Source organism: Lepus europaeus, chromosome 13 (genome assembly GCF_033115175.1).
Source record: "Lepus europaeus isolate LE1 chromosome 13, mLepTim1.pri, whole genome shotgun sequence".
NCBI lineage: Eukaryota > Metazoa > Chordata > Mammalia > Lagomorpha > Leporidae > Lepus > Lepus europaeus.
Window position 1 is genome coordinate 50,465,316 of NC_084839.1, and position 19,055 is coordinate 50,484,370.

At 41.2% G+C, this 19,055-nt stretch overlaps 1 protein-coding gene across 4 annotated transcripts in view; it reads left to right on the forward strand.

Moving 5' to 3' along the window:
- The window catches only part of ACYP2 (acylphosphatase 2), a 321,268-nt gene extending 302,887 nt beyond the window's left edge, over window positions 1-18,381 (forward strand). For 2 of the 4 annotated variants that reach the window (XM_062209437.1, XM_062209439.1), the window contains exon 5: window positions 17,821-18,380. In XM_062209437.1, the coding sequence (XP_062065421.1) occupies window positions 17,821-17,935 (115 nt within the window). In that variant the 3' untranslated portion in view covers window positions 17,936-18,380. Of the gene's footprint in view, window positions 1-17,820 lie in introns of all 4 variants that reach the window. The other 2 variants (XM_062209435.1, XM_062209436.1) reach the window with 2 other exon arrangements.
- Window positions 18,382-19,055: the final 674 nt, after the last annotated feature.

The following is a 19,055-nucleotide window of genomic DNA, read 5'->3' on the forward strand; positions in this document are numbered from 1 at the left end:
AAAATTACTAGCAAGAACAGTGTAAGTCTAAACTGACTATTTGTCATAATCTGTTTCTATCCTAGCATTCTCCAAAGGATCCCATCCATGACTGAGGTGGTAAATGCATTGACACCTGAAATGCTCACTTCCCAATTCACTCTGAACTCAACCTTAAGATCACTGTCTCTGTATTCTTTTTTAACCTGAGAATCTGTTCATTAAGAGTGATCTCATTTTTACCAGCTCTTTTCACTGTTCAGATAACAATGTTCATACTCCTCTCCTTTTGAGCATCTTGAACATCGTTTTCTCACCTCTGGTAGACTGTTAAGATGGATCTTCTGGTACAGGGGAAAGGAATTTGGTAGTAGGACTGAGAGTTAACATTTCTGGATGGACAGAATGAGAGGCTGAATCCTGAGAATTTTCTTCAGTAAATATTCAAAAAGACTCTGGGATCACGTTTGGATGAAGCTTTTGTGGTGGATCCATAGCAGTCTAAGTTACAGCTCTTAGGGTGTTTGGTATCTCATTTAATCCTTGTAACAACTCTATGAGATAGGTGATATACTTGTACTATCCATTTTGCAGACAAGGCACTTAGAGCTTTTAAACTCAACTAGGGTGGTCAAACAAAGACTAGCTGGATTCACACCCAAGCATAATGATCCCCAAGTCAGCTTCCATTGCCACTGTAATAGCACCTATCTTATTTCCAGTCTATTAAACAGAAATAGGAACTTAACTGTCACTTTGTTGACCTAGAAGCTGTGGTATGGTTGGGAAGCAAGATATTTTTAAAGACAGAATTACAGGAAGAGAGAAGAAAAGTCTTCCATCTGCCGATTCAGTCCTCAAATGGCTATAATGACTGGAGCTGTGCCCATATGAAGCCAGGAGCTTCCTCCAGGTCTTCCATTTGGGTGCAGTGGCCCAAGCACTTGGGCTATCCTCCACTGCTTTCCTGGACCATAAGCAGGGAGCTGGATTGGAAGAGGAACAGCCAGACATGATCCGGTGCTCATAAAGGAAGCTGGTGCTACGGGCAGAGGCCTAGCCTATTACACAACAGTGCCAACCCTGGAAGCAAGATATTATAGTGATGCCCTGGCCGGCACCATGTCTCACTAGGCTAATCCTCCGCCTTGCGGTGCCTGCACACCGGGTTCTAGTCCTGGTTGGGGCGCCGGATTCTGTCCCGGTTGCACCTCTTCCAGGCCAGCTCTCTGCTGTGGCCCGGGAGTGCAGTGGAGGATGGCCCAAGTGCTTGGGTCCTGCACCCACATGGGAGACCAGAGGGAGGCACCTGGCTCCTGGCTTCGGATCAACGCGGTGCGCCAGCTGCAGCGCGCTGGCCACGGCGGCCATTGGGGGATGAACCAATGGAAAAGGAAGACCTTTCTCTCTGTCTCTCTCTCACTGTCCACTCTGCCTGTCAAAAAAAAAAAAAAAAAAGTATAGTGATGCCCTGCCCTGTTTTTCCAGGTTCTCACAATCCTAGGTGTAGCTTTATGTCCAGGTAGCTCTGCAGACTCTCACCTAACTGAGAAGGTTAAATGACATACTATTTCTCCCTGTAGCTGGCAAGTACCTCTGCCAAGACCGAGAGGGTTTTTTTGTTTTTTGTTTTAATTTTTTTTTTATTTGACAGATAGAATTAGTGAGAGAGAGAGCGAGAGAAAGGTCTTCCTTCCGTTGGTTCACCCCCCAAATGGCCGCTACAGCTGGCGCTGCACCGATCTGAAGCCAGGAGCCAGGTGCTTCCTCCTGGTCTCCCATGCGGGTGCAGGGCCCAAGCACTTGGGCCATCCTCCACTGCACTCCCGGGCCACAGCAGAGAACTGGACTGGAAAAGGAGCAACCGGGACAGGATCTGGCGCCCCGACCGGGACTAGAACCCAGGGTGCTGGCGCCACAGGCGGAGGATTAGCCTAGTGAGCCACAGTACCAGCCTCTGTAACTCTTTCAAATAAATAATATTTTTAAAATATCATTACAACATTTGTTTTGATAAAAGGAAGCTTATAATGCTATTTGCCCAAATATAAGTGAATAAGGAACTTGTTAAAGAAAGAGCAATCTCTTGGAACCGGCAAAGTGGTGCGCAGTAGGTTAGTCCTTGGCCTGCAGAGCTGGCATCCCATATGGGCGCCGGTTCCAGTCCTGGCTGCTCCTCTTCCAATCCAGCTCTCTGCTATGCCCTGGGAAAGCAGTGGAAGATAGCCCAAGTCCTTGGGCCCCTGCACCCACATGGGAGACCCGGAAGAAGCTCCTGGCTCCTGGCTTCGGATCAGCGCAACTCCAGCCGTTGCCGCCATTTGGAGAGTGAACCAACGGAAGGAAGACCTTTCTCTCTGTCTCTCCCTCTCACTGTCTGTAACTCTACCTCTCAAATGAATAAATAAAATCTTAAAAAAAAAAAAGAGAGGAGTCTCAACAACATTATTTACTATCCTTCCATTATTAATGCTAGTTTAAAAGCTTGAAACATGCAGGCAACTCAATATTTTCCAATATGCATTACATTAGCTTTTAATTCATTAGTTGTCTTTTCCTACTGTCTGCTCTGTTGTCATGGTCTACATTTTTTACTGGTGCTACAGTGATAACCGAAAGCATCGTGCTGCCCCACTTTAGTCCTAGGAAATAGAACCACTATGAATTATTGATAGTGTTGGCTTTCTAGTGCTTTAATTTTGCTTCTTTGTTTCAGACAGGGGTATTAGTTAAATGGAATTTTTTATATCACCCCAGGAGCTTACTGCATTTTTAGGAAACACTGACTTGAATTATAGAAAATTTCTGCCTGTGATGGATTCTCCATACGTTCCACTTCCCCACATCCTTGCTCAGTGATAGGTTATTAGGGCAGTTTTCCATTGGAGCTCCTAAGGGCACCTGGTATTCCACAGAGGTGCTCAACATATAGCTGAGGGGAGTGGGGCTAGGGGATGTTTGCCCATATACATAGCCCCCAACCATTCCCTTTCTTCAGAGAACTTCATTTGTTTGGCTGTAAGCATTAAGTATGTGTACAAGATTATATTAAAAGGACTGTTTTCTTTTAAAGGCTGGAAAATCCTGAATTAACCCAAAAAATACAACAGTATTTGCGATACTAAGAAAAAATATCTTAAGTGTTTTTACACACTGTGTCTGAGCATATACAGCCGTCCACTGGACTTGATCCTCACAGTTGATGGGGCTTGAGGGTGGAGTTAGCCCTCCTGTGGTGTCCTAAAAACCACCCTGAACTCTGAAGGAAACCAGGTACCCTGTTTACTTGTATGATGAGTAAACTCACAACCACAAGAAATGCAGTAAGATTTGGGAGCTGTCAAAAATAAACCAATTCCACAGTAAACTTGGTTCAGATTATTGTTCAGATCCATAGACCTCCCATATCCTTTAAAAGGGTGAACATTCTTTTTACCGGTGTTAATTCATAGGGAACTACCATGAGTAAAGTACTTCATTTTCTGTAGTGAAAACAATTATTAAAAAACGAGGGTTTTGTTTCATGTGAGATTAAGTCAGAGAGGTAAAAGGTCATGCTCAGGGGGATACCCTTTGTGTGGACAATGTAGGACCCTAAAAGTATCCCTCTTTCCATGTAAAGAAGCTGTTGAGACCTGTTATGACCTGTCACACAGGTGACAAGGTGACAAAGACTCATTCATTCACTGTGTATTTAGTGGGTACCCACTAGCACAGGCATGGAACAATATGTTGGGGATCTAATAGTAAGACCCTGACCTTGCCTCTTAGAATTTGCATTCTATTGTGGTGGAGGCACATAATGAATACATAAGTGATTACATAAACACAGGGTTACAGAATGTGGTAATTGTCACGCACACAACGGTGGGGGGGGTCCACTTGGGACAAAGAAAAACCCATGGGAGGGCTTAAAAACCTGTGTGTTTTAGAAGAGGCCACAGCTGGCCTTTGATGGATGCCAAGGCTATAAATGTGTGGTACTTAGTGTATTTGAGGGCTAAGTATGTGCCATCTGCACCAAAGAATTAGAATGCTATGGGAACCCTGAGAGTACCAGTGGTTGGTAACTGCCTGAATAGGAACAGAAAAATATCAGTTTATTTATGAAATATTTTCATATATCAATTACTGTTTATCAGCACTGTATTTTTAAATGCAAAATGGCTTGAAGAATGCTCCAAAGAAATACAATCAAGATCACTGTACTTTGTCATTCCATAAAAAATTGTTTTCACTACTGTATATAATTTTCATCAAACATGTAGGAAATGCATCCGTAACAAAATCCCTTCTTACGTTACTTTATCACTGCTAAAGGCAACATGATTTGGGTAAAAGCATAAAACAGGCTTTACAAAAATTAGTTGTATGTTCAAAACCTCTACATCAGGCATTTAAAATAGAGTACAGGGAGACACATAGTCATCTGATTACATGACTTCTGCCAAGAGAATTTTCCCATTTACATTCCTCTTATTTTGTTTTTACTAAGTTGAACTTTCATATTTTTTGTTTCTTAAAGCTTATCAGTAGATCATGTTTCTCAAACAGAAATACCTGAAATAGATAGGCACAAAAGCCAGATTCAATTTACAGCAGAAATGTTAGACTTCAGTCTGTTTCAAGGAAATATAATTCATCCACTCATCTAACCATCCATTCAATATTTATTGAGTCTACAACACTAATAGGTAAAATACGCTGGAGCCAGAGCAATATATTAGGGTTATGTTAGTCCGATGGCTGGTGAATACTGTTATAGCTTATTTTTTTTTTCCTCTGCACGATTACTGTAGCAATTCTCTGAAAGGCAGGCAGGTAGAAAAATGTGGCTAGAGAACCTAAAATAAGAGCACTTTAAAAGTATCCAGACTAACAGAATTTTTCAGAAAAAATACATAGAAAAAGTTCCGAGGTAAACCATAGGAACCCTAAAGAAAAAAAAGATTATATTAATAAGAAAGTTCATTAAGCATCTGATTATAGTATAAGTTAAGCCACGGCCGGCGCCGTGGCTTAACAGGCTAATCCTCCGCCTTGCGGCGCCAGCACACCAGGTTCTAGTCCGGTTGGGGCGCCGGATTCTGTCCCGGTTGCCCCTCTTCCAGGCCAGCTCTCTGCTACAGCCCGGGAAGGCAGTGGAGGATGGCCCAAGTCCTTGGGCCCTGCACCCGCATGGGAGAGCAGGAGAAGCACCTGGCTCCTGGCTTTGGATCAGCGAGATGCACCGGCCACATCGGCCATTGGAGGGTGAACCAACGGCAAAAAGGAAGACCTTTCTATCTCTCTCTCTCTCACTATCCACTCTGCCTGTCAAAAAAAAAAAAAAAAAAAAAGAGATCACTTGTTTCCTTACAATGAAAGATGAGAACATAATGATTAAAAGTATTTTGTTCAAAATAGAAAAATAGTGCATAACTAAGTATAAATTTATCAAAGAATTGTACAGGACCTGCATTGAGCAAACTGCAAAATTTTAGTGAGGAACTTATATTTGAACAAAGATACACATTTTTTTGCTCTTGATGATAAGGTTAAATGTGAGAATGTCATTTTTCTCCAAATTATTTTTTTAGATTTAAAAAAAATGTAAAGGATTGAATAAAATTATGCTAAAATATAGTAGATTCTCTGAGACAAAGCATAGTTCAAGACAGAATAATGGGATAAGGGATGTAGGGACTACTGGATGTTAAAATATATTCTAAAAGTATAACAATTAGAACAGTTTTGTACTCGTTTAGGGATTAACTTAAGATACTGATGGAGGCCGGCGCCGTGGCTCAACAGGCTAATCCTCCGCCTTGCGGCGCCGGCACACCGGGTTCTAGTCCCGGTCGGGGCTCCGGATTCTGTCCCAGTTGCCCCTCTTCCAGGCCAGCTCTCTACTGTGGCCAGGGAGTGCAGAGGAGGATGGCCCAAGTGCTTGGGTCCTGCACCCCATGGGAGAACAGGAGAAGCACCTGGCTCCTGCCATCGGATCAGCGCGGTGTGCCGGCCGCAGTGCGCCAGCTGCGGCGGCCATTGGAGGGTGAACCAACGGCAAAGGAAGACCTTTCTCTCTGTCTCTCTCTCTCACTGTCCACTCTGCCTGTCTAAAAAAAAAAAAAAAGATACTGATGGAGCCATACAAAATGTCTAGAAGTAGACTTGGGCATATACCCAAACTAACTGTATGATAAGAAGTGGATTTGAAATCTGTAGGAAAAGGTAAGTTACTCAGTAGAAGGAGCTGGGAGAGAATCTAACCATTGAAATTTAAGACTTTTTATTTTCATATAATGCAATCACATATTTCCAAATGGACTAAAGATTTCAGTATAAAGGATAAAGCCACATTTCAGTTAAAATATTACAGAATATGCATTCTGAAAAAATGCATTTAATTCTCTGCTCCCTCCTAAATGTCATTTACCAGTCAAAATCATTTTTAAGAAGGTTTAAACACCCACATGCACAATGAATGTGAGAGAAAGCTACAGCAACAAAACTTTGGGAACTAGAAAACAGATGAGCAGGTGGTAACACAGACCTCAATTGTGAGCCTGCAGTGGGGAAAGCTGAGAAATGGCCTAATTAACACAGTGGAAATCCCTCAAGCCTCAGGCCCCTGAGGTGGGCATGAAGTTGAGGGTATAAGGGTGTTTAATAAGCACCCTCACAGCTTACTGGGGAGCAGCTGCTCTGCCCACCCAGGCTGAGGCCACTGTTTCATTCTCTGGAGAGGGTCTATAGGTACAGTTGAGAAAAAGATACTGTGTTGGGGCCGGCGCCATGGCCCACTTGGTTAATCCTCTGCCTGTGGTGCTGGCATCCCATATGGGCACCGGGTTCTAGTCCCGTTTGCTCCTCTTCCAGTCCAGCTCTCTGCTGTGGCCCAGGAAGGCAGTGGAGGATGGCCCAAGTGCTTGGGCTCTGCACCCACATGGGAGACCGGGAGGAAGCACCTGGCTCCTGGCTTCAGATCGGCGCAGCGCTGGCTGTAGCAGCCATTTGGGGGGAGTGAACCAATGGAAGAAAGACCTTTCTCTCTGTCTCTCTCTCACTGTCTAACTCTATCTGTCAAATAATTTTTTAAAAAAATTGAAAACAGATTCATTGAAGACAATTCACTAAATATGAGGCCTTAACTTTCTTCTCAGATTTTAAGAATTTGCATAGTCAGACTTCTACCCTCCAGGCAAGAAATTGGATGTGTATTCCCTAGAGAAACTGACCAAGCTAAGAGAAAAGATAACAAGATAAAAAATCAGAGGCTTCCCAAGGAAATAGTTTACCCAACTTGCCCTAGCAAACGTAAGACAGCTCAGCAGCAGGCCAAGGAAAAAGTCCATTGCATTTCAGTGCATGGGGAGCTTCGCGCTCCAGGAGGTATCTGATTGAATTGTTGAATCTACCCCCAGATGGACTGCCCCTAATGAGAAGCCCCTACTTGATTTTTGTGGTTTCTTTTTTTTTTTTTTTTTGAGGGGGTGGTGGTTATTTGTTTATTTGAAAGTCAGAGTTACAGATTGAGTGGGAGAAACAGAGACCTTCCATCTGCTGGTTCACTCCCCAGGTAGACACAGGAAGCCAGGAGCTGAGGGCTTTGTCTTGTCTCTCATTAGGGTGGGCAGAGGCCCAAACAATTGAGCCATCCTCCGCTGCTTTTACCAGGCCATTAAAAGGGAGCTGGATCAGAAATGGAGCAGCTGGGACATGAACAGGTGCCCATATGGGATGGCAGCATTGTAGGCAGCGGCTTTACCCGCTATGCCACAGTACAAGCCCCTAGCCCTAGTGGTTTTGACCACACTTGTAAGAACAGTCTTCTGAGAAGTGCATGTGAAACCTCAACGGCCCTCATGTTTTGGGCTGAGTCAGGGCCTAAATTTTTAGGTTCTTGTATTTTTAATTTTCTAGGTTCTTGTATTTTACTTAGAGAAGAATTCTAAATAACAGGCCCAAACATGGCATACAATGTGATACACTTTATTTATAAAGTCGGAAAAATACACAGGCTCATTAGGGCTTTATTTAGGGAAAAGGAACCAAAGAAAGGGAATTATCATACCCTTTGCTGCTTGTCCTGAGTCCACGTGGAGGAAAGAGAGCTTCCACTCTTCCTAGCTTTTTGTGCATTTAGAAAAACGGAAGTGTTTATGTGATACCACCTCTCCGTCCCAGGTAAGAGGAGGTACTTTCTGAGGAGGGGTCCTCTGATTGACAGGTAGATGAACGTGACAACACAAAGCAAAGGAGGTGTGGCTTCCAGCTCATGAATTTAAAATTATCTAAGCTTTACCACATCACACTTTGCTTTTTAGCAGTTAACATTTGTTAACTCCTATTGCAATTATTGATACCTCTCCCATTTTATTCAATCCTTTAATTCTGCCTCTATCTCTCTTATTCTCAATAATTACCTTACTACTTTGATTATTGAGAAAATCAAAGCTCTCTCATATCATTGACTCTTCATATCCAAATTATATCCAATTTTTTAAACCCATGTTAAATTTATAGAGTCTGCCTATTTCTGGATTCTGTTTGATCCAGCCTGCTGTGGGCTGTATCCACCAATTACCACTGCTTTGTCTTAAATCCCCAAACCATTCTCTTTGCCCACTGTGATAATGTATGTAATGGGTTCCCCTTCAAGGCTGAGGGACTCATTTCCCCAAATGCTGGAGTGTTGCTGGGAGAAGGCTCTCAGTCATCAGCATTTTTAAGAATTGTCTCAGTGAAAGATTGGAACCCCACTAAATGTCACGCCCACTTTTCTGGGCAGCTCCCCTCTAATGACTGATTGCTGGAGGGCATGTAAAGACCCAGTCCTCTGTCCTCATCTCACAGCAGCTCTGAAGGATCTTGCCATAGTTTCTTACATTTTGGCTGAGGTCTTTGCTAAGAGTACATCATTGTCCCCCATTTTTCATGTAGTCCATTCCTGTCCCCACCTTTCCCTGTATCCACTAAGTAGTTAAACCCAGAACACTCCCTAATTAAAATCCTGCATGCTAATCTCCATCTCAGTGTCTCTGTGCTAGGATACCATAACTGTGGTAATATGTCTATAATATATGGACACTCAATCATTTGTTAGTACCAAGTTGTCCTTTATAAAAGCTGTACATATTTACTCCCCTATCAACAACATACAAAAGTGCTTCTCTTTCCATACCTTAATTTTAAAAAAATATTTATTTATTTGAAAGAGTTACAGAGAGGCGGGGGGGTTGGGGAGGTGTCTTCCATCTACTGGTTCACTCCCCAAATGGCTGCAACAGCTGAGCTGATCTAAAGCCAGGATCCAGGAGCTTCCTTGGGCTATCTTCTATTGCTTTCCCAAGCCATAGCAGAGAGCTGGATCAGAAGTGGAGCAGCCAGAACTTGAATCAGCACCCCTATTGGATGCCCCCACTACAGACGATGGCTTTACCCAGTACGCCACAGCACCAGCCCCTACTCCCAAGGATAGTCATCTTTTTTTTTTTCCCAGAAACATTTTATTTAAGGAGTGAAAACTTCTTGCATTCATATTTGCAACTTTAGAAACATGGTAATTCTTCCCACTGTACCCACCCTCACACCCACACTCCTACCCCTCTTCCTCCTCCCTCTCCTTTTTCTTATTTTTTACTAAGATCTATTTTCAATTAACTCTATACACATATGATTAACTCTTATGTTAAGAGTTCAGCAAATGGTATGAGGAAAAAAGAACTGCTCCTCAACAGTCAAGACAAGGGCTGTTCAAAAGCCATTGCCTCTCAAAGTGCCAATTTCACTTCTGTAAATTACCTTTTAGGTGCTCTGTTAGTTATCATAGGACATGGAGAACATACGGTATTTGTGCTTTTGGCACTGGCTTATTTCGCTAAGTATGATGTTTTCCAGTTTCATCAATTTTGTTACAATGAACAGATTTCATTTTTTACTGCTATGTAGTATTCCATGGTGTACATATCTCATAATTTCTTCACACAATCTTCAGTTGACAGGCATTTGGGTTGATTCCATATCTTAGCTATGGTGAATTGAGCTGCAATATTCATGGGGGTACAGAGAACTCTTTTCATATGCTGACTTCATTTTCCTTGGGTAAATTCCCAGGAGTGAGATGGCTGGATCATATGGTAGGTCTATATTCAGATTTCTGAGGTATCTCAACTATCTTCCATAGTGGTTGTACCAGTTTATATTCCTGCCAACAGTGGATTAGAGTAAATTTCCCCCCATATTCTTATCAACATTTGTTGTTTCTTGATTTCTGTATGAAAGCCATTCTTACAGGGGTGAGGTGAAACCTCATTATGGTTTTGATTTGCATTTCCCTGACAGCTAGTGATCTCATGTGTCTGTTGGCCATTTGGATTTCATCTTGAAAAAGGTCTGTTTAAGTCCTTAGCCAATTTCTTAACTGGCTTGTTTTGTTGTTGTTGAGTTTCTTGATCTCTTTATATATTCTAGTTATTAATCCTCTATCAGTTGCATAGTTTACAAATAATTTCTCCCATTCTGTCTTCACTTTGCTGAGTGTTTCTTCTGTGGTGCAGAAGCTTCTCAATTTGATGTAATCCCATTTGCCAATTTCGGCTTTGCTTGCCTGAGCCTCTGGGGTCTTTTCCAAGAACTCTTTGCCTATTCCAATGTCTTGCAAGATTTCCCCAGTGTTCTCTACTAATTTGATGGTATCAGGTCATAGATTTATCTCTCTAATCAATTTTGAGTGGATTTTGTGTAAGGTGTATGGTAGAGGATTTGCTTCATAGTCTGCATTGCAGAGATTAAATTTTCCCAGAACCATTTGTTGAATAAACTGTCCTTGCTCCAGGGACTGGTTTTAGCTCCTTTGTCAAAGATAAGTTGGTTGTAGATCCTTGAATTGATTTCTGGCATTTCTGTTCTGTTCCACTGGTCTGCCCATCTGTTTTTGCACCAGTATCAGACTGTTTTGATTATAACTGCCATGTAGTATGTCTTGAAATCTGGTATTTTGATTTCTCTGGGTTTTTTTTTTGTTGTTGTTGTTGTATAGATTGCTTTATCTATACAAGGTCTCCTATGTTTCCACATGAATTTCAGCATCATGTTTTCTATATCTGAGAAGAATGTCCTGGTATTTTGATTGGTATTTCTGTGGTGTCTGTTGTTATATTTCCTTTTTCATCTCCTATTTTATAGATTTGGGTCTTCTCCTTTTTTTTTTTTTTTTTGTTAGTTGTGCCAGTGGTTTGTCAACTTTATATTTTCAAAAAAATCAGCTTTTTGTTTTGCATATATTTTGTATTTTTGTTTGTTTTCTTCATTTCTTCTCTAACTTTATTTCTTTTCTCCTACTAGTTTTGGGTTTGGTTTGTTGTTGTTTTTCTAGGTCCTTGAGCTCATTTATTTGGTTCCTTTCCATTTTCTTGATGTAGGCACCAATTGCTATAAACTTTCCTTTTAACACTGCTTTTACTGTATCCCATACATTTTGATATGCTGTGTTGTTGTCTGCATTTGTTTCCAGAATTTTTTTTATTTCTCTTGTGATTTCTGCTATGACCCACTGTTCATTCAGGAGCATGTTGTTCAGTTTCCATGTGTTTGCATATGTTCTATACTCTTGATTTGTTGATATCCAGTTTCATTCCTTTGTGGTCAGAGAAGATGCCTGGTATGGTTTTGATTTTTTTGAATTTGCTGAGACTTGTTTTATGGCCTACCATGTGGTCTATCCTAACTAAAGGTTCATGCACTGGTGAGAAGAATGTGTATTCTGCAACTGTTGGATGGAAAGTTCTGTAGATATCTGTTAGGTCCATTTGTTCTACAGTGTTGATTAATTCTGTGTTTCCTTGCTGATTTTCTGTCTGGTTGACTTGTACATTGCTAAAAGTGGGGTATTGAAGTCCCCCAATTACTGTTGTATTGGAGTCTGTGTCTCCCTTTAGATCCATTAACATTTGTTTGAAATAGCCAGGTGTTCTTTAATTAGGTGCTTATACATTTATAATAGTCACATCTTCCTGTTTAATTGATCCCTTAATCATTACATTGTGCCCTTCTTTGTCTCTTTTAACAGTTTTTGTGTTAAAGTCCATTTTGTCTGATATTAGGATGATTATAGCAGCTCTTTTTTAGTTTCTGTTAGCATGGAATATCTTTTTCTATCCTTTCACTTTCAGTCTGCCTATAATCTTTGTTGATGAGATGTGTTTCTTATAGGCAGTAAATAGATGGGTTTTCTTTTTTAATCCATTTTGCCAGTTTGTATCTTTAATTGGAGAATTGTCACCATTTACATTCAAGATGACTATTGATAAGTAACTACTTGGTCCTGCCATTTTTCCATAAATTTCCTTACTGTTTACTTTGGATTTCCTCTGTACTTTTACTGAGAGATTTTCTGCCTTCACCTTCTTTCATAGTGACAACCACGTTTCTGTGCTTGTGTGTGTAGCACATCCTTAAGCATCTTTTGTAAGGCTGGATGAGTGGTGACAAATTATTTCAGTTTCTGTTTGTTATGGAATGTCTTTTTTTCACCTTCATTCATAAATGAGAGCTTTGCAGGCTACAGTGTTCTGGGTTGACATTTTTTTTCTCTGTACACTTGGAATATATCTCGCTATTCTCTCGTAGCCTGTAGGCTTTCTTTTCCTTTCCTTTCTTTTCCTTTCCTTTCTTTTCCTTTCCTTTCTTTTCCTTTCTTTCCTTTCTTCTCCTTTCTTTTCCTTTCTTTCCTTCTTTCTTTCTTTCTTTCAGAGGTAGATTTACAGACAATGAGAGTGACAGAGAAAAAGGTCTTCCATCCACTGGTTCACTTCCCAAATGGCACAGCAGCTGGAGCTAAGCCGATCCAAAGCCAAGATCCAGGAGCTTCCTCTGGTCTCCCACATGAGTGCAGGCGCCCAAGTGCTCAGGCCATCTTCTACTGCTTTCCCAGGCCATAGCAGAGAACTGGATTGGAAGTGGAGCAGCCAGGACTAGAACTAGTGCCCATATAGGATGCCAGCACTGCAGGTGGAGGATCAACCTACTGTACCACAGCGCCAACCCCTGTAAGGTTTCTGATGAGAAGTCAGCTCTGAAAGATCCTCTGAAAGTAATCTGCTGTTTCTCTCATGCACACTTCAGAATCTTTGCTTTCTATTTTAGTTTGGAGAGTTTGACTTCAATGTATCATGGTGGAGATCTTTTCTGGTTATGTCTAGGAGTTCTATGTGCTTCCTGTACTTGAACATCCCTTTCTTTCTCCAAATTAGAGAACTTGCCTGTAATTATTTTACTAAAAAGACCTTCTAATCCATTCTCTCTTTCTATACCTTCAGGAACTCCTAAGACCAGTATGTTGGGTCATTTGATAGTATCCCATAAGTCTTCAACACTGTTTTTTAGTTTTCTAATTTCTTTTTTTTTTTTGTCTGATTGTAAAATTTCCAGGGATTTGTCTTCTAACTCAGATATTCTTTCTTTTGCTTCATCGAGTCTGTTGTTCAGTCTTCCCACCACATTTTTTATTTGTTCTATTGAATTCTTCATTTCCAGTATTTCATTTTGGTTTCTCTCTTTTATTTTATTTTTTTTGACAGGCAGAGTGGGCATTGGGAGAGAGAGAGACAGAGAGAAAGGTCTTCCTTTACTGTTGGTTCACCCTTCAATGGCCACTACGCTGATCCGAAGCCAGGAGCCAGGTGCTTCTCCTGGTCTCCCATGCGGGTGCAGGGCCCAGGTATTTGGGCCATCCTCTACTGCACTCCCAGGCCATTGCAGAGAGCTGGACTTGAAGAGGAGCAACTGGGACAGAATCCAGTGCCCCGACTGGGACTAGAACCCGGGGTGCTGGCGCCACAGGCGGAGGATTAGCCTAGTGAGCCGCGGTGCCGGCCTTGGTTTCTAAGATCTCAATTTAATGGAGATATTTTCTTTCATGTCATGTACGGATTTCATTAGTTCGTGGATTTGTTTCTGATTACTTCTAAGTAATCATGATCAATTTGTTAAATTCCACTTCTGCGATTTCTTCAGTCTCTTCATTTTTACATTCTAGTATTGATGTGCTGTGTTTTTTTGGGGGTGTCATGTTTTCTTCCTTATTCTTGTTACTTGAATTGCTGCATTTATTTTTAGCCATTTGTGGAAATACTTGTTGGTTTCTTTTTTGCTTTGTTTGGATTTCCTTGTGATGACTTTTATCTTTGGACTATGCCTCTAGCTTAGTGGAGTGTCCACATTTTTGGTGAACACCTAGAGGTGTATGCTGGGTGTGGCCACAGATCTCTGTTCTGTGTTCCAGGATGAAAGGAGTATCAAAGGTGACACCCAAGTTGGGCGTGGTAAATCTTTTTTATTTATTTATTTATTTGACAGGCAGAGTTAGACAGTGAGAGAGAGACAGAGAGAAAAGTCTTCCTTTTTCTGTTGGTTCACCCCCCAAATGGCTGCTACGGCCGGCGCACTGCGCCAATCCAAAGCCAGGAGCCAGGTGCTTCCTCCTGGTCTCCCATGTGGGTGCAGGGCCCAAGCACTTGGGCCATCCTCCACTGCCTTCCCAGGCCACAGCAGAGAGCTGGACTGGAAGAGGAGCAACTGGGACAGAATCCGGCACCCCAACTGGGACTAGAACCCGGGGTGCTGGCGCCACAGGCGGAGGATTCGCCTAGTGAGCCACGGCGCTGGCCTCTTTTTTTTTTTTTTTTTTTTTTAAGCAGAGACAAGGTTTGTTCTGCTCTGTTAGCGTAATCTCATGCTCACCTCCTCTCCTCAAAGACCAGTACCTGTGTGCTGTCCCCAGTGGGTACATTTTTCTGCACTACCACAAGAGCCACACAAAGGATCTGTGTGCAGTCTTCAGTGTGGACTTGGATCCCACAGCAGTGATCCTCACCAGGGAATCAGGGAGCCCTGAACGTGTGGAGCCACCTACAGTGATTACCTAAAGTCCCAGCCACACCCTCTGCCCTCCCATGGAGCCGCAGTGTTTTCATAGTCTGAGCACGCAAGGCTCCCACAGTCACGAACACCCAGCCCCCTGTCAATTCTCCCCTCCAGACTTGGGCATCTCCACTCAGCTGGTGGTTGGGCATGCAGACACTAGCTGTGCAGCTGTTATGTATGTCCTAAATGGCGTCCATGTCTTTCAGTGTATTCCAGGATGCCAGTGCCAGGTGGTCGGAGAAAGAAACAGTCCCCCTTTTTTCTCCTCTAGGTTGGCAGGTACACTGTCCCCGATAGGGCTCCAAGCCAGACTCGCACAAGGCCTTTTCTGCAACTGGGCTTGTGCTACTGCAGTTTGGTCTCACCTCACTCTCTAAAGTGGGTACTGGGGCTCTGGGCTGCTGGGATCCTGAGTTGTGCACGTCCATACCCCCTGTGTAGGTCCACGGTGTCCCTCTAATTTGCGTGAGGTTTCTTCTGGAGTTTTCTCCCTAGCTCTTCCCTGAGACTGCACTCTCTCTACTTTTTAAAAACTATCTTCCCCTAGTTTAGAACAGTAAGCTCTTTCCCTATTCCACCATCTTGGTGTTTCTGAAAATCAGCGATTGTCATTTGACTCTCAGGATATTATGCTCTCTCAGATTTTCTTAGACTTCACTGGATGCTTCCCCCTCTTCCTGTGCTGGTTCCTCTTCAGCTTCCCAAGCTTTTAACATAGGAGAACCCCAGGGTACAGTCACTGGACCTCTTCTCTTTTCTGTTTGTATTCCTTATCAAATGATCCCAGTCTGCTGACAGACTCCAAATTTTATTTCCTCTAGTCAGACTCATAGATCCAACTGCCTACGCAACATCTCATTTGGATGTCTAATACGCATCTCAAACTGAACATTCCAAAACTGAGCTCATCTTCCCCCAGAATCGGCCTCTGTCACAGTCTCTCCATTTCAGTAAATGGCAACCCCATCCAACTAGCTACTCAAACCAAGAACTCTGGTGTCATCCTTCACTCCTCTCCTTTTCTCCCACCCACATCCAATCTGTCAGCAAATCTACTTACTCTACATTCAGAATGTATTCAGAATTGGACTACTTCTCACCCACCACTGCTACCACCTAGGGCAGTTACTTAACACTTTGGTTTCTCTCTTTCCTCGTCAGTAACTTGGGAGTAATGATAGTCTATGACTTACAGGGTTCATGTGTGGAGTAAAGGAAATAATACATGTGAAGAGTTTAGCATAGTGCTGACCAGAGAAGGCTCAAAAAATGTTTGCTTTCAGTACTATTTCTGACCTTAGTTTTTTTGAAAGTTTGAAGATTTATTGATTTTTATTTTTTAAGGTGATCTGAATAATAAAATTAAGGCTCCTTTTCATAAAAATAGTTCATAAGAGCTGAATTTTATTCTATAACACATGAAATCTCTATCTTAAAAATCCCAAGTAGATGAGCTAAAAATAAATGTGTTACTGTGCTGATGGCTTAACTTCTGAAAAGAGAAGGCAAAATTAACCTCACCAGTGACTGTCACAAATAATAACCACATAAAGGGTTTTTAGCAGAGTGAACCATTAGAATACTTTGCTATCCTGATTAATAGTAATTTTCAGGTACGAGAAAAATTTGGCCTAGAAAATGGTCTTAGTGGAAGGTTATATGAGATTGTCACATATGCTGTTGCTGAGCTGTATGCAGCACTAGTTTATGGTCTGAAATAACTTTGGGGATGTGAGGAAACACACAGGATGTTTCTATAGAAGCAACTGAGGTAGTGGCCATCACTTGTATAAAATAGTAGCATGATTAAATCTGTCATCCTAATTATCAATAGGTTGACAGGTTCTGGAAAATCCTCAAGAGTATGATTGTAGGTGTAAGCCATATACAGTAGGCCTGAATTATATAGGAAGCATCTTAGGTGAGTACTCAAATCCATAATACTTATATACAAATATTGCTAATAAATAGGATAAACCATTGCACCATATAAGCACAAAAATTCTCTTGGAACATTTAACTTATCAATTAATAAAGGCAACTATGCTAATGTATGTGGTGAGAAACAGTGTTTGGATAGATAATTCATACAACTTCAACTAATTTTACTTCCATGTTTTTGAAAAATTAAATTTCTTTAATTCTCTCTCCATATGATACATAAAATATTTACTATGTACTGGATAATGAGAAAACAATGGTGAATCATCTTTATTACTAACCCTATAAAAGTATTTTGGTTCTTTTGAATATAAGAGCTAGGTAGGCCGGCGCCGCGGCTCAATAGGCTAATCCTCTGCCTGTGGCGCCGGCACCCTGGGTTCTAGTCCCAGTCGGGGCGCCGGATTCTGTCCCGGTTGCCCCTCTTTCAGGCCAGCTCTCTGCTGTGGCCCGGAAGTGCAGTGGAGGATGGTCCAGGTCCTTGGGCCCTGCACCCCATGGGAGACCAGGATAAGCACCTGGCTCGTGGCTTCGGATCAGCGCGGTGCGCCAGCCACAGCGCACCGGCCGCGGTGGCCATTGGGGGGGTGAACCAACAGCAAAGGAAGACCTTTCTCTCTGTCTCTCTCACTGTCCACCCTGTCTGTAAAAAAAAAAAAAAAAAAAAAAAAAGCTAGGTAATAATGACCTTGGAGTGTTTTAAGGGGGGAGAGGGGAATAACCCTTGTATGAAATCATTAGGAATTGGTTATGCTTGTTTTTAGCTTTTCTTTGTCCATATTTAATTATATATTATACTTTGTGGTCTTCTTAGACTATATATACATACACAGTATAAACAAATTTATATATCAACTATATGTATATATGTGTATATCACATTATATGTGAAAGTTACTTAATAAACTGCCATGAATACCTTTTGTGAGATCATTTTACCTGAACCCCATATACTTCATATGCTAATTTCAATTATTATTTTTTTCTTTGTAGGAAATCCTGGCTGAGCAAGGTTGGGAGTCCTAGTTCTCGCATTGACCGCACAAACTTTTCTAATGAAAAAACCATCTCCAAGCTTGAATACTCCAACTTTAGCATTCGATATTAATGGAAGAGAAATACAAATTATAATGCTTATATTGTAAAATAGACATCATATGTTCTTAAGTCTACACCATTGAATAATAGTAGCAGAGTAGGGTAAAAAAAAAGAATGTTCATTTCTGAAATGCATAAAATTATACATGTTACTAAAAATGTCTGACACAAGTGATTTTACTCAATTATGTTTTAGTAAGCAAAACTAATTTTCTCATATTTAAAGTGTCATAACAAAGTAAGTTTGTCTTGTTGAATCTTTAATTTTGATGAATATTATATATGTTATTTGGCTAGACATAAAATAATAATTTTTATTTGTAGTGAATTAAAAAACTGAATAATAATGTTATTAAAGTTGAGTAATTTGTTATTAAAGACTTTAAAAATACCAGTGGTTAGATAGAAATGTATATGATGATCAATATAACCATAAACTAATACCAATAAAGAATCCTATTTTAAATTCTGTTGAATGTGAACATGATTCAGTACTTAGGCTGAAACTACTTGATGTCACCTATGGACTATGTTCTGCAAAGTGACTGTTCAGGCTGAGTGATGGCAGTTGATAACAACTCATGTATGGGAAACAGCAAGATTTGTTATCAACATCACCCAGTGGGTGTCCTATTAATCAGAAAAGGAACTGAGAGTCTAAATAAGCATATAATACTAGCCCCCAAACTTGGTCTATCATTTGGGAATTTTGGAATGTAAATAATAATTAAGCAACAGTATTTTAAGGGGGAGGTTCATTTTTATACCATAGAATTTAATAGTGGAAAAAGAAGACCTTCAACAAAAAACCACTAGAATTTCAAATGTTATATATTTTGTATTTGCAGAGACTCCTTTATAGCAATGGGACTCTTCCTTATAATAGAACTCTCTGTAGAACTGTATATATAAAATTTTTTTTAAAAAGAATCACAACTATTTTGGGGGTCCCTGGAGCCCTGCATACTTGGTCTTTTTCTTCTTCCTTGGACAGTTTCAAATCTCTTGGGGATACTGGTTGGAAATTCCCATACTATCTATGGAACAAATCTCCATTGCTACACTCTGTGACATTGAGAAAGAATCCTGGTCTCTCTTTTCTACCTGCTGCAAGGTAAGGATTGAGAGAA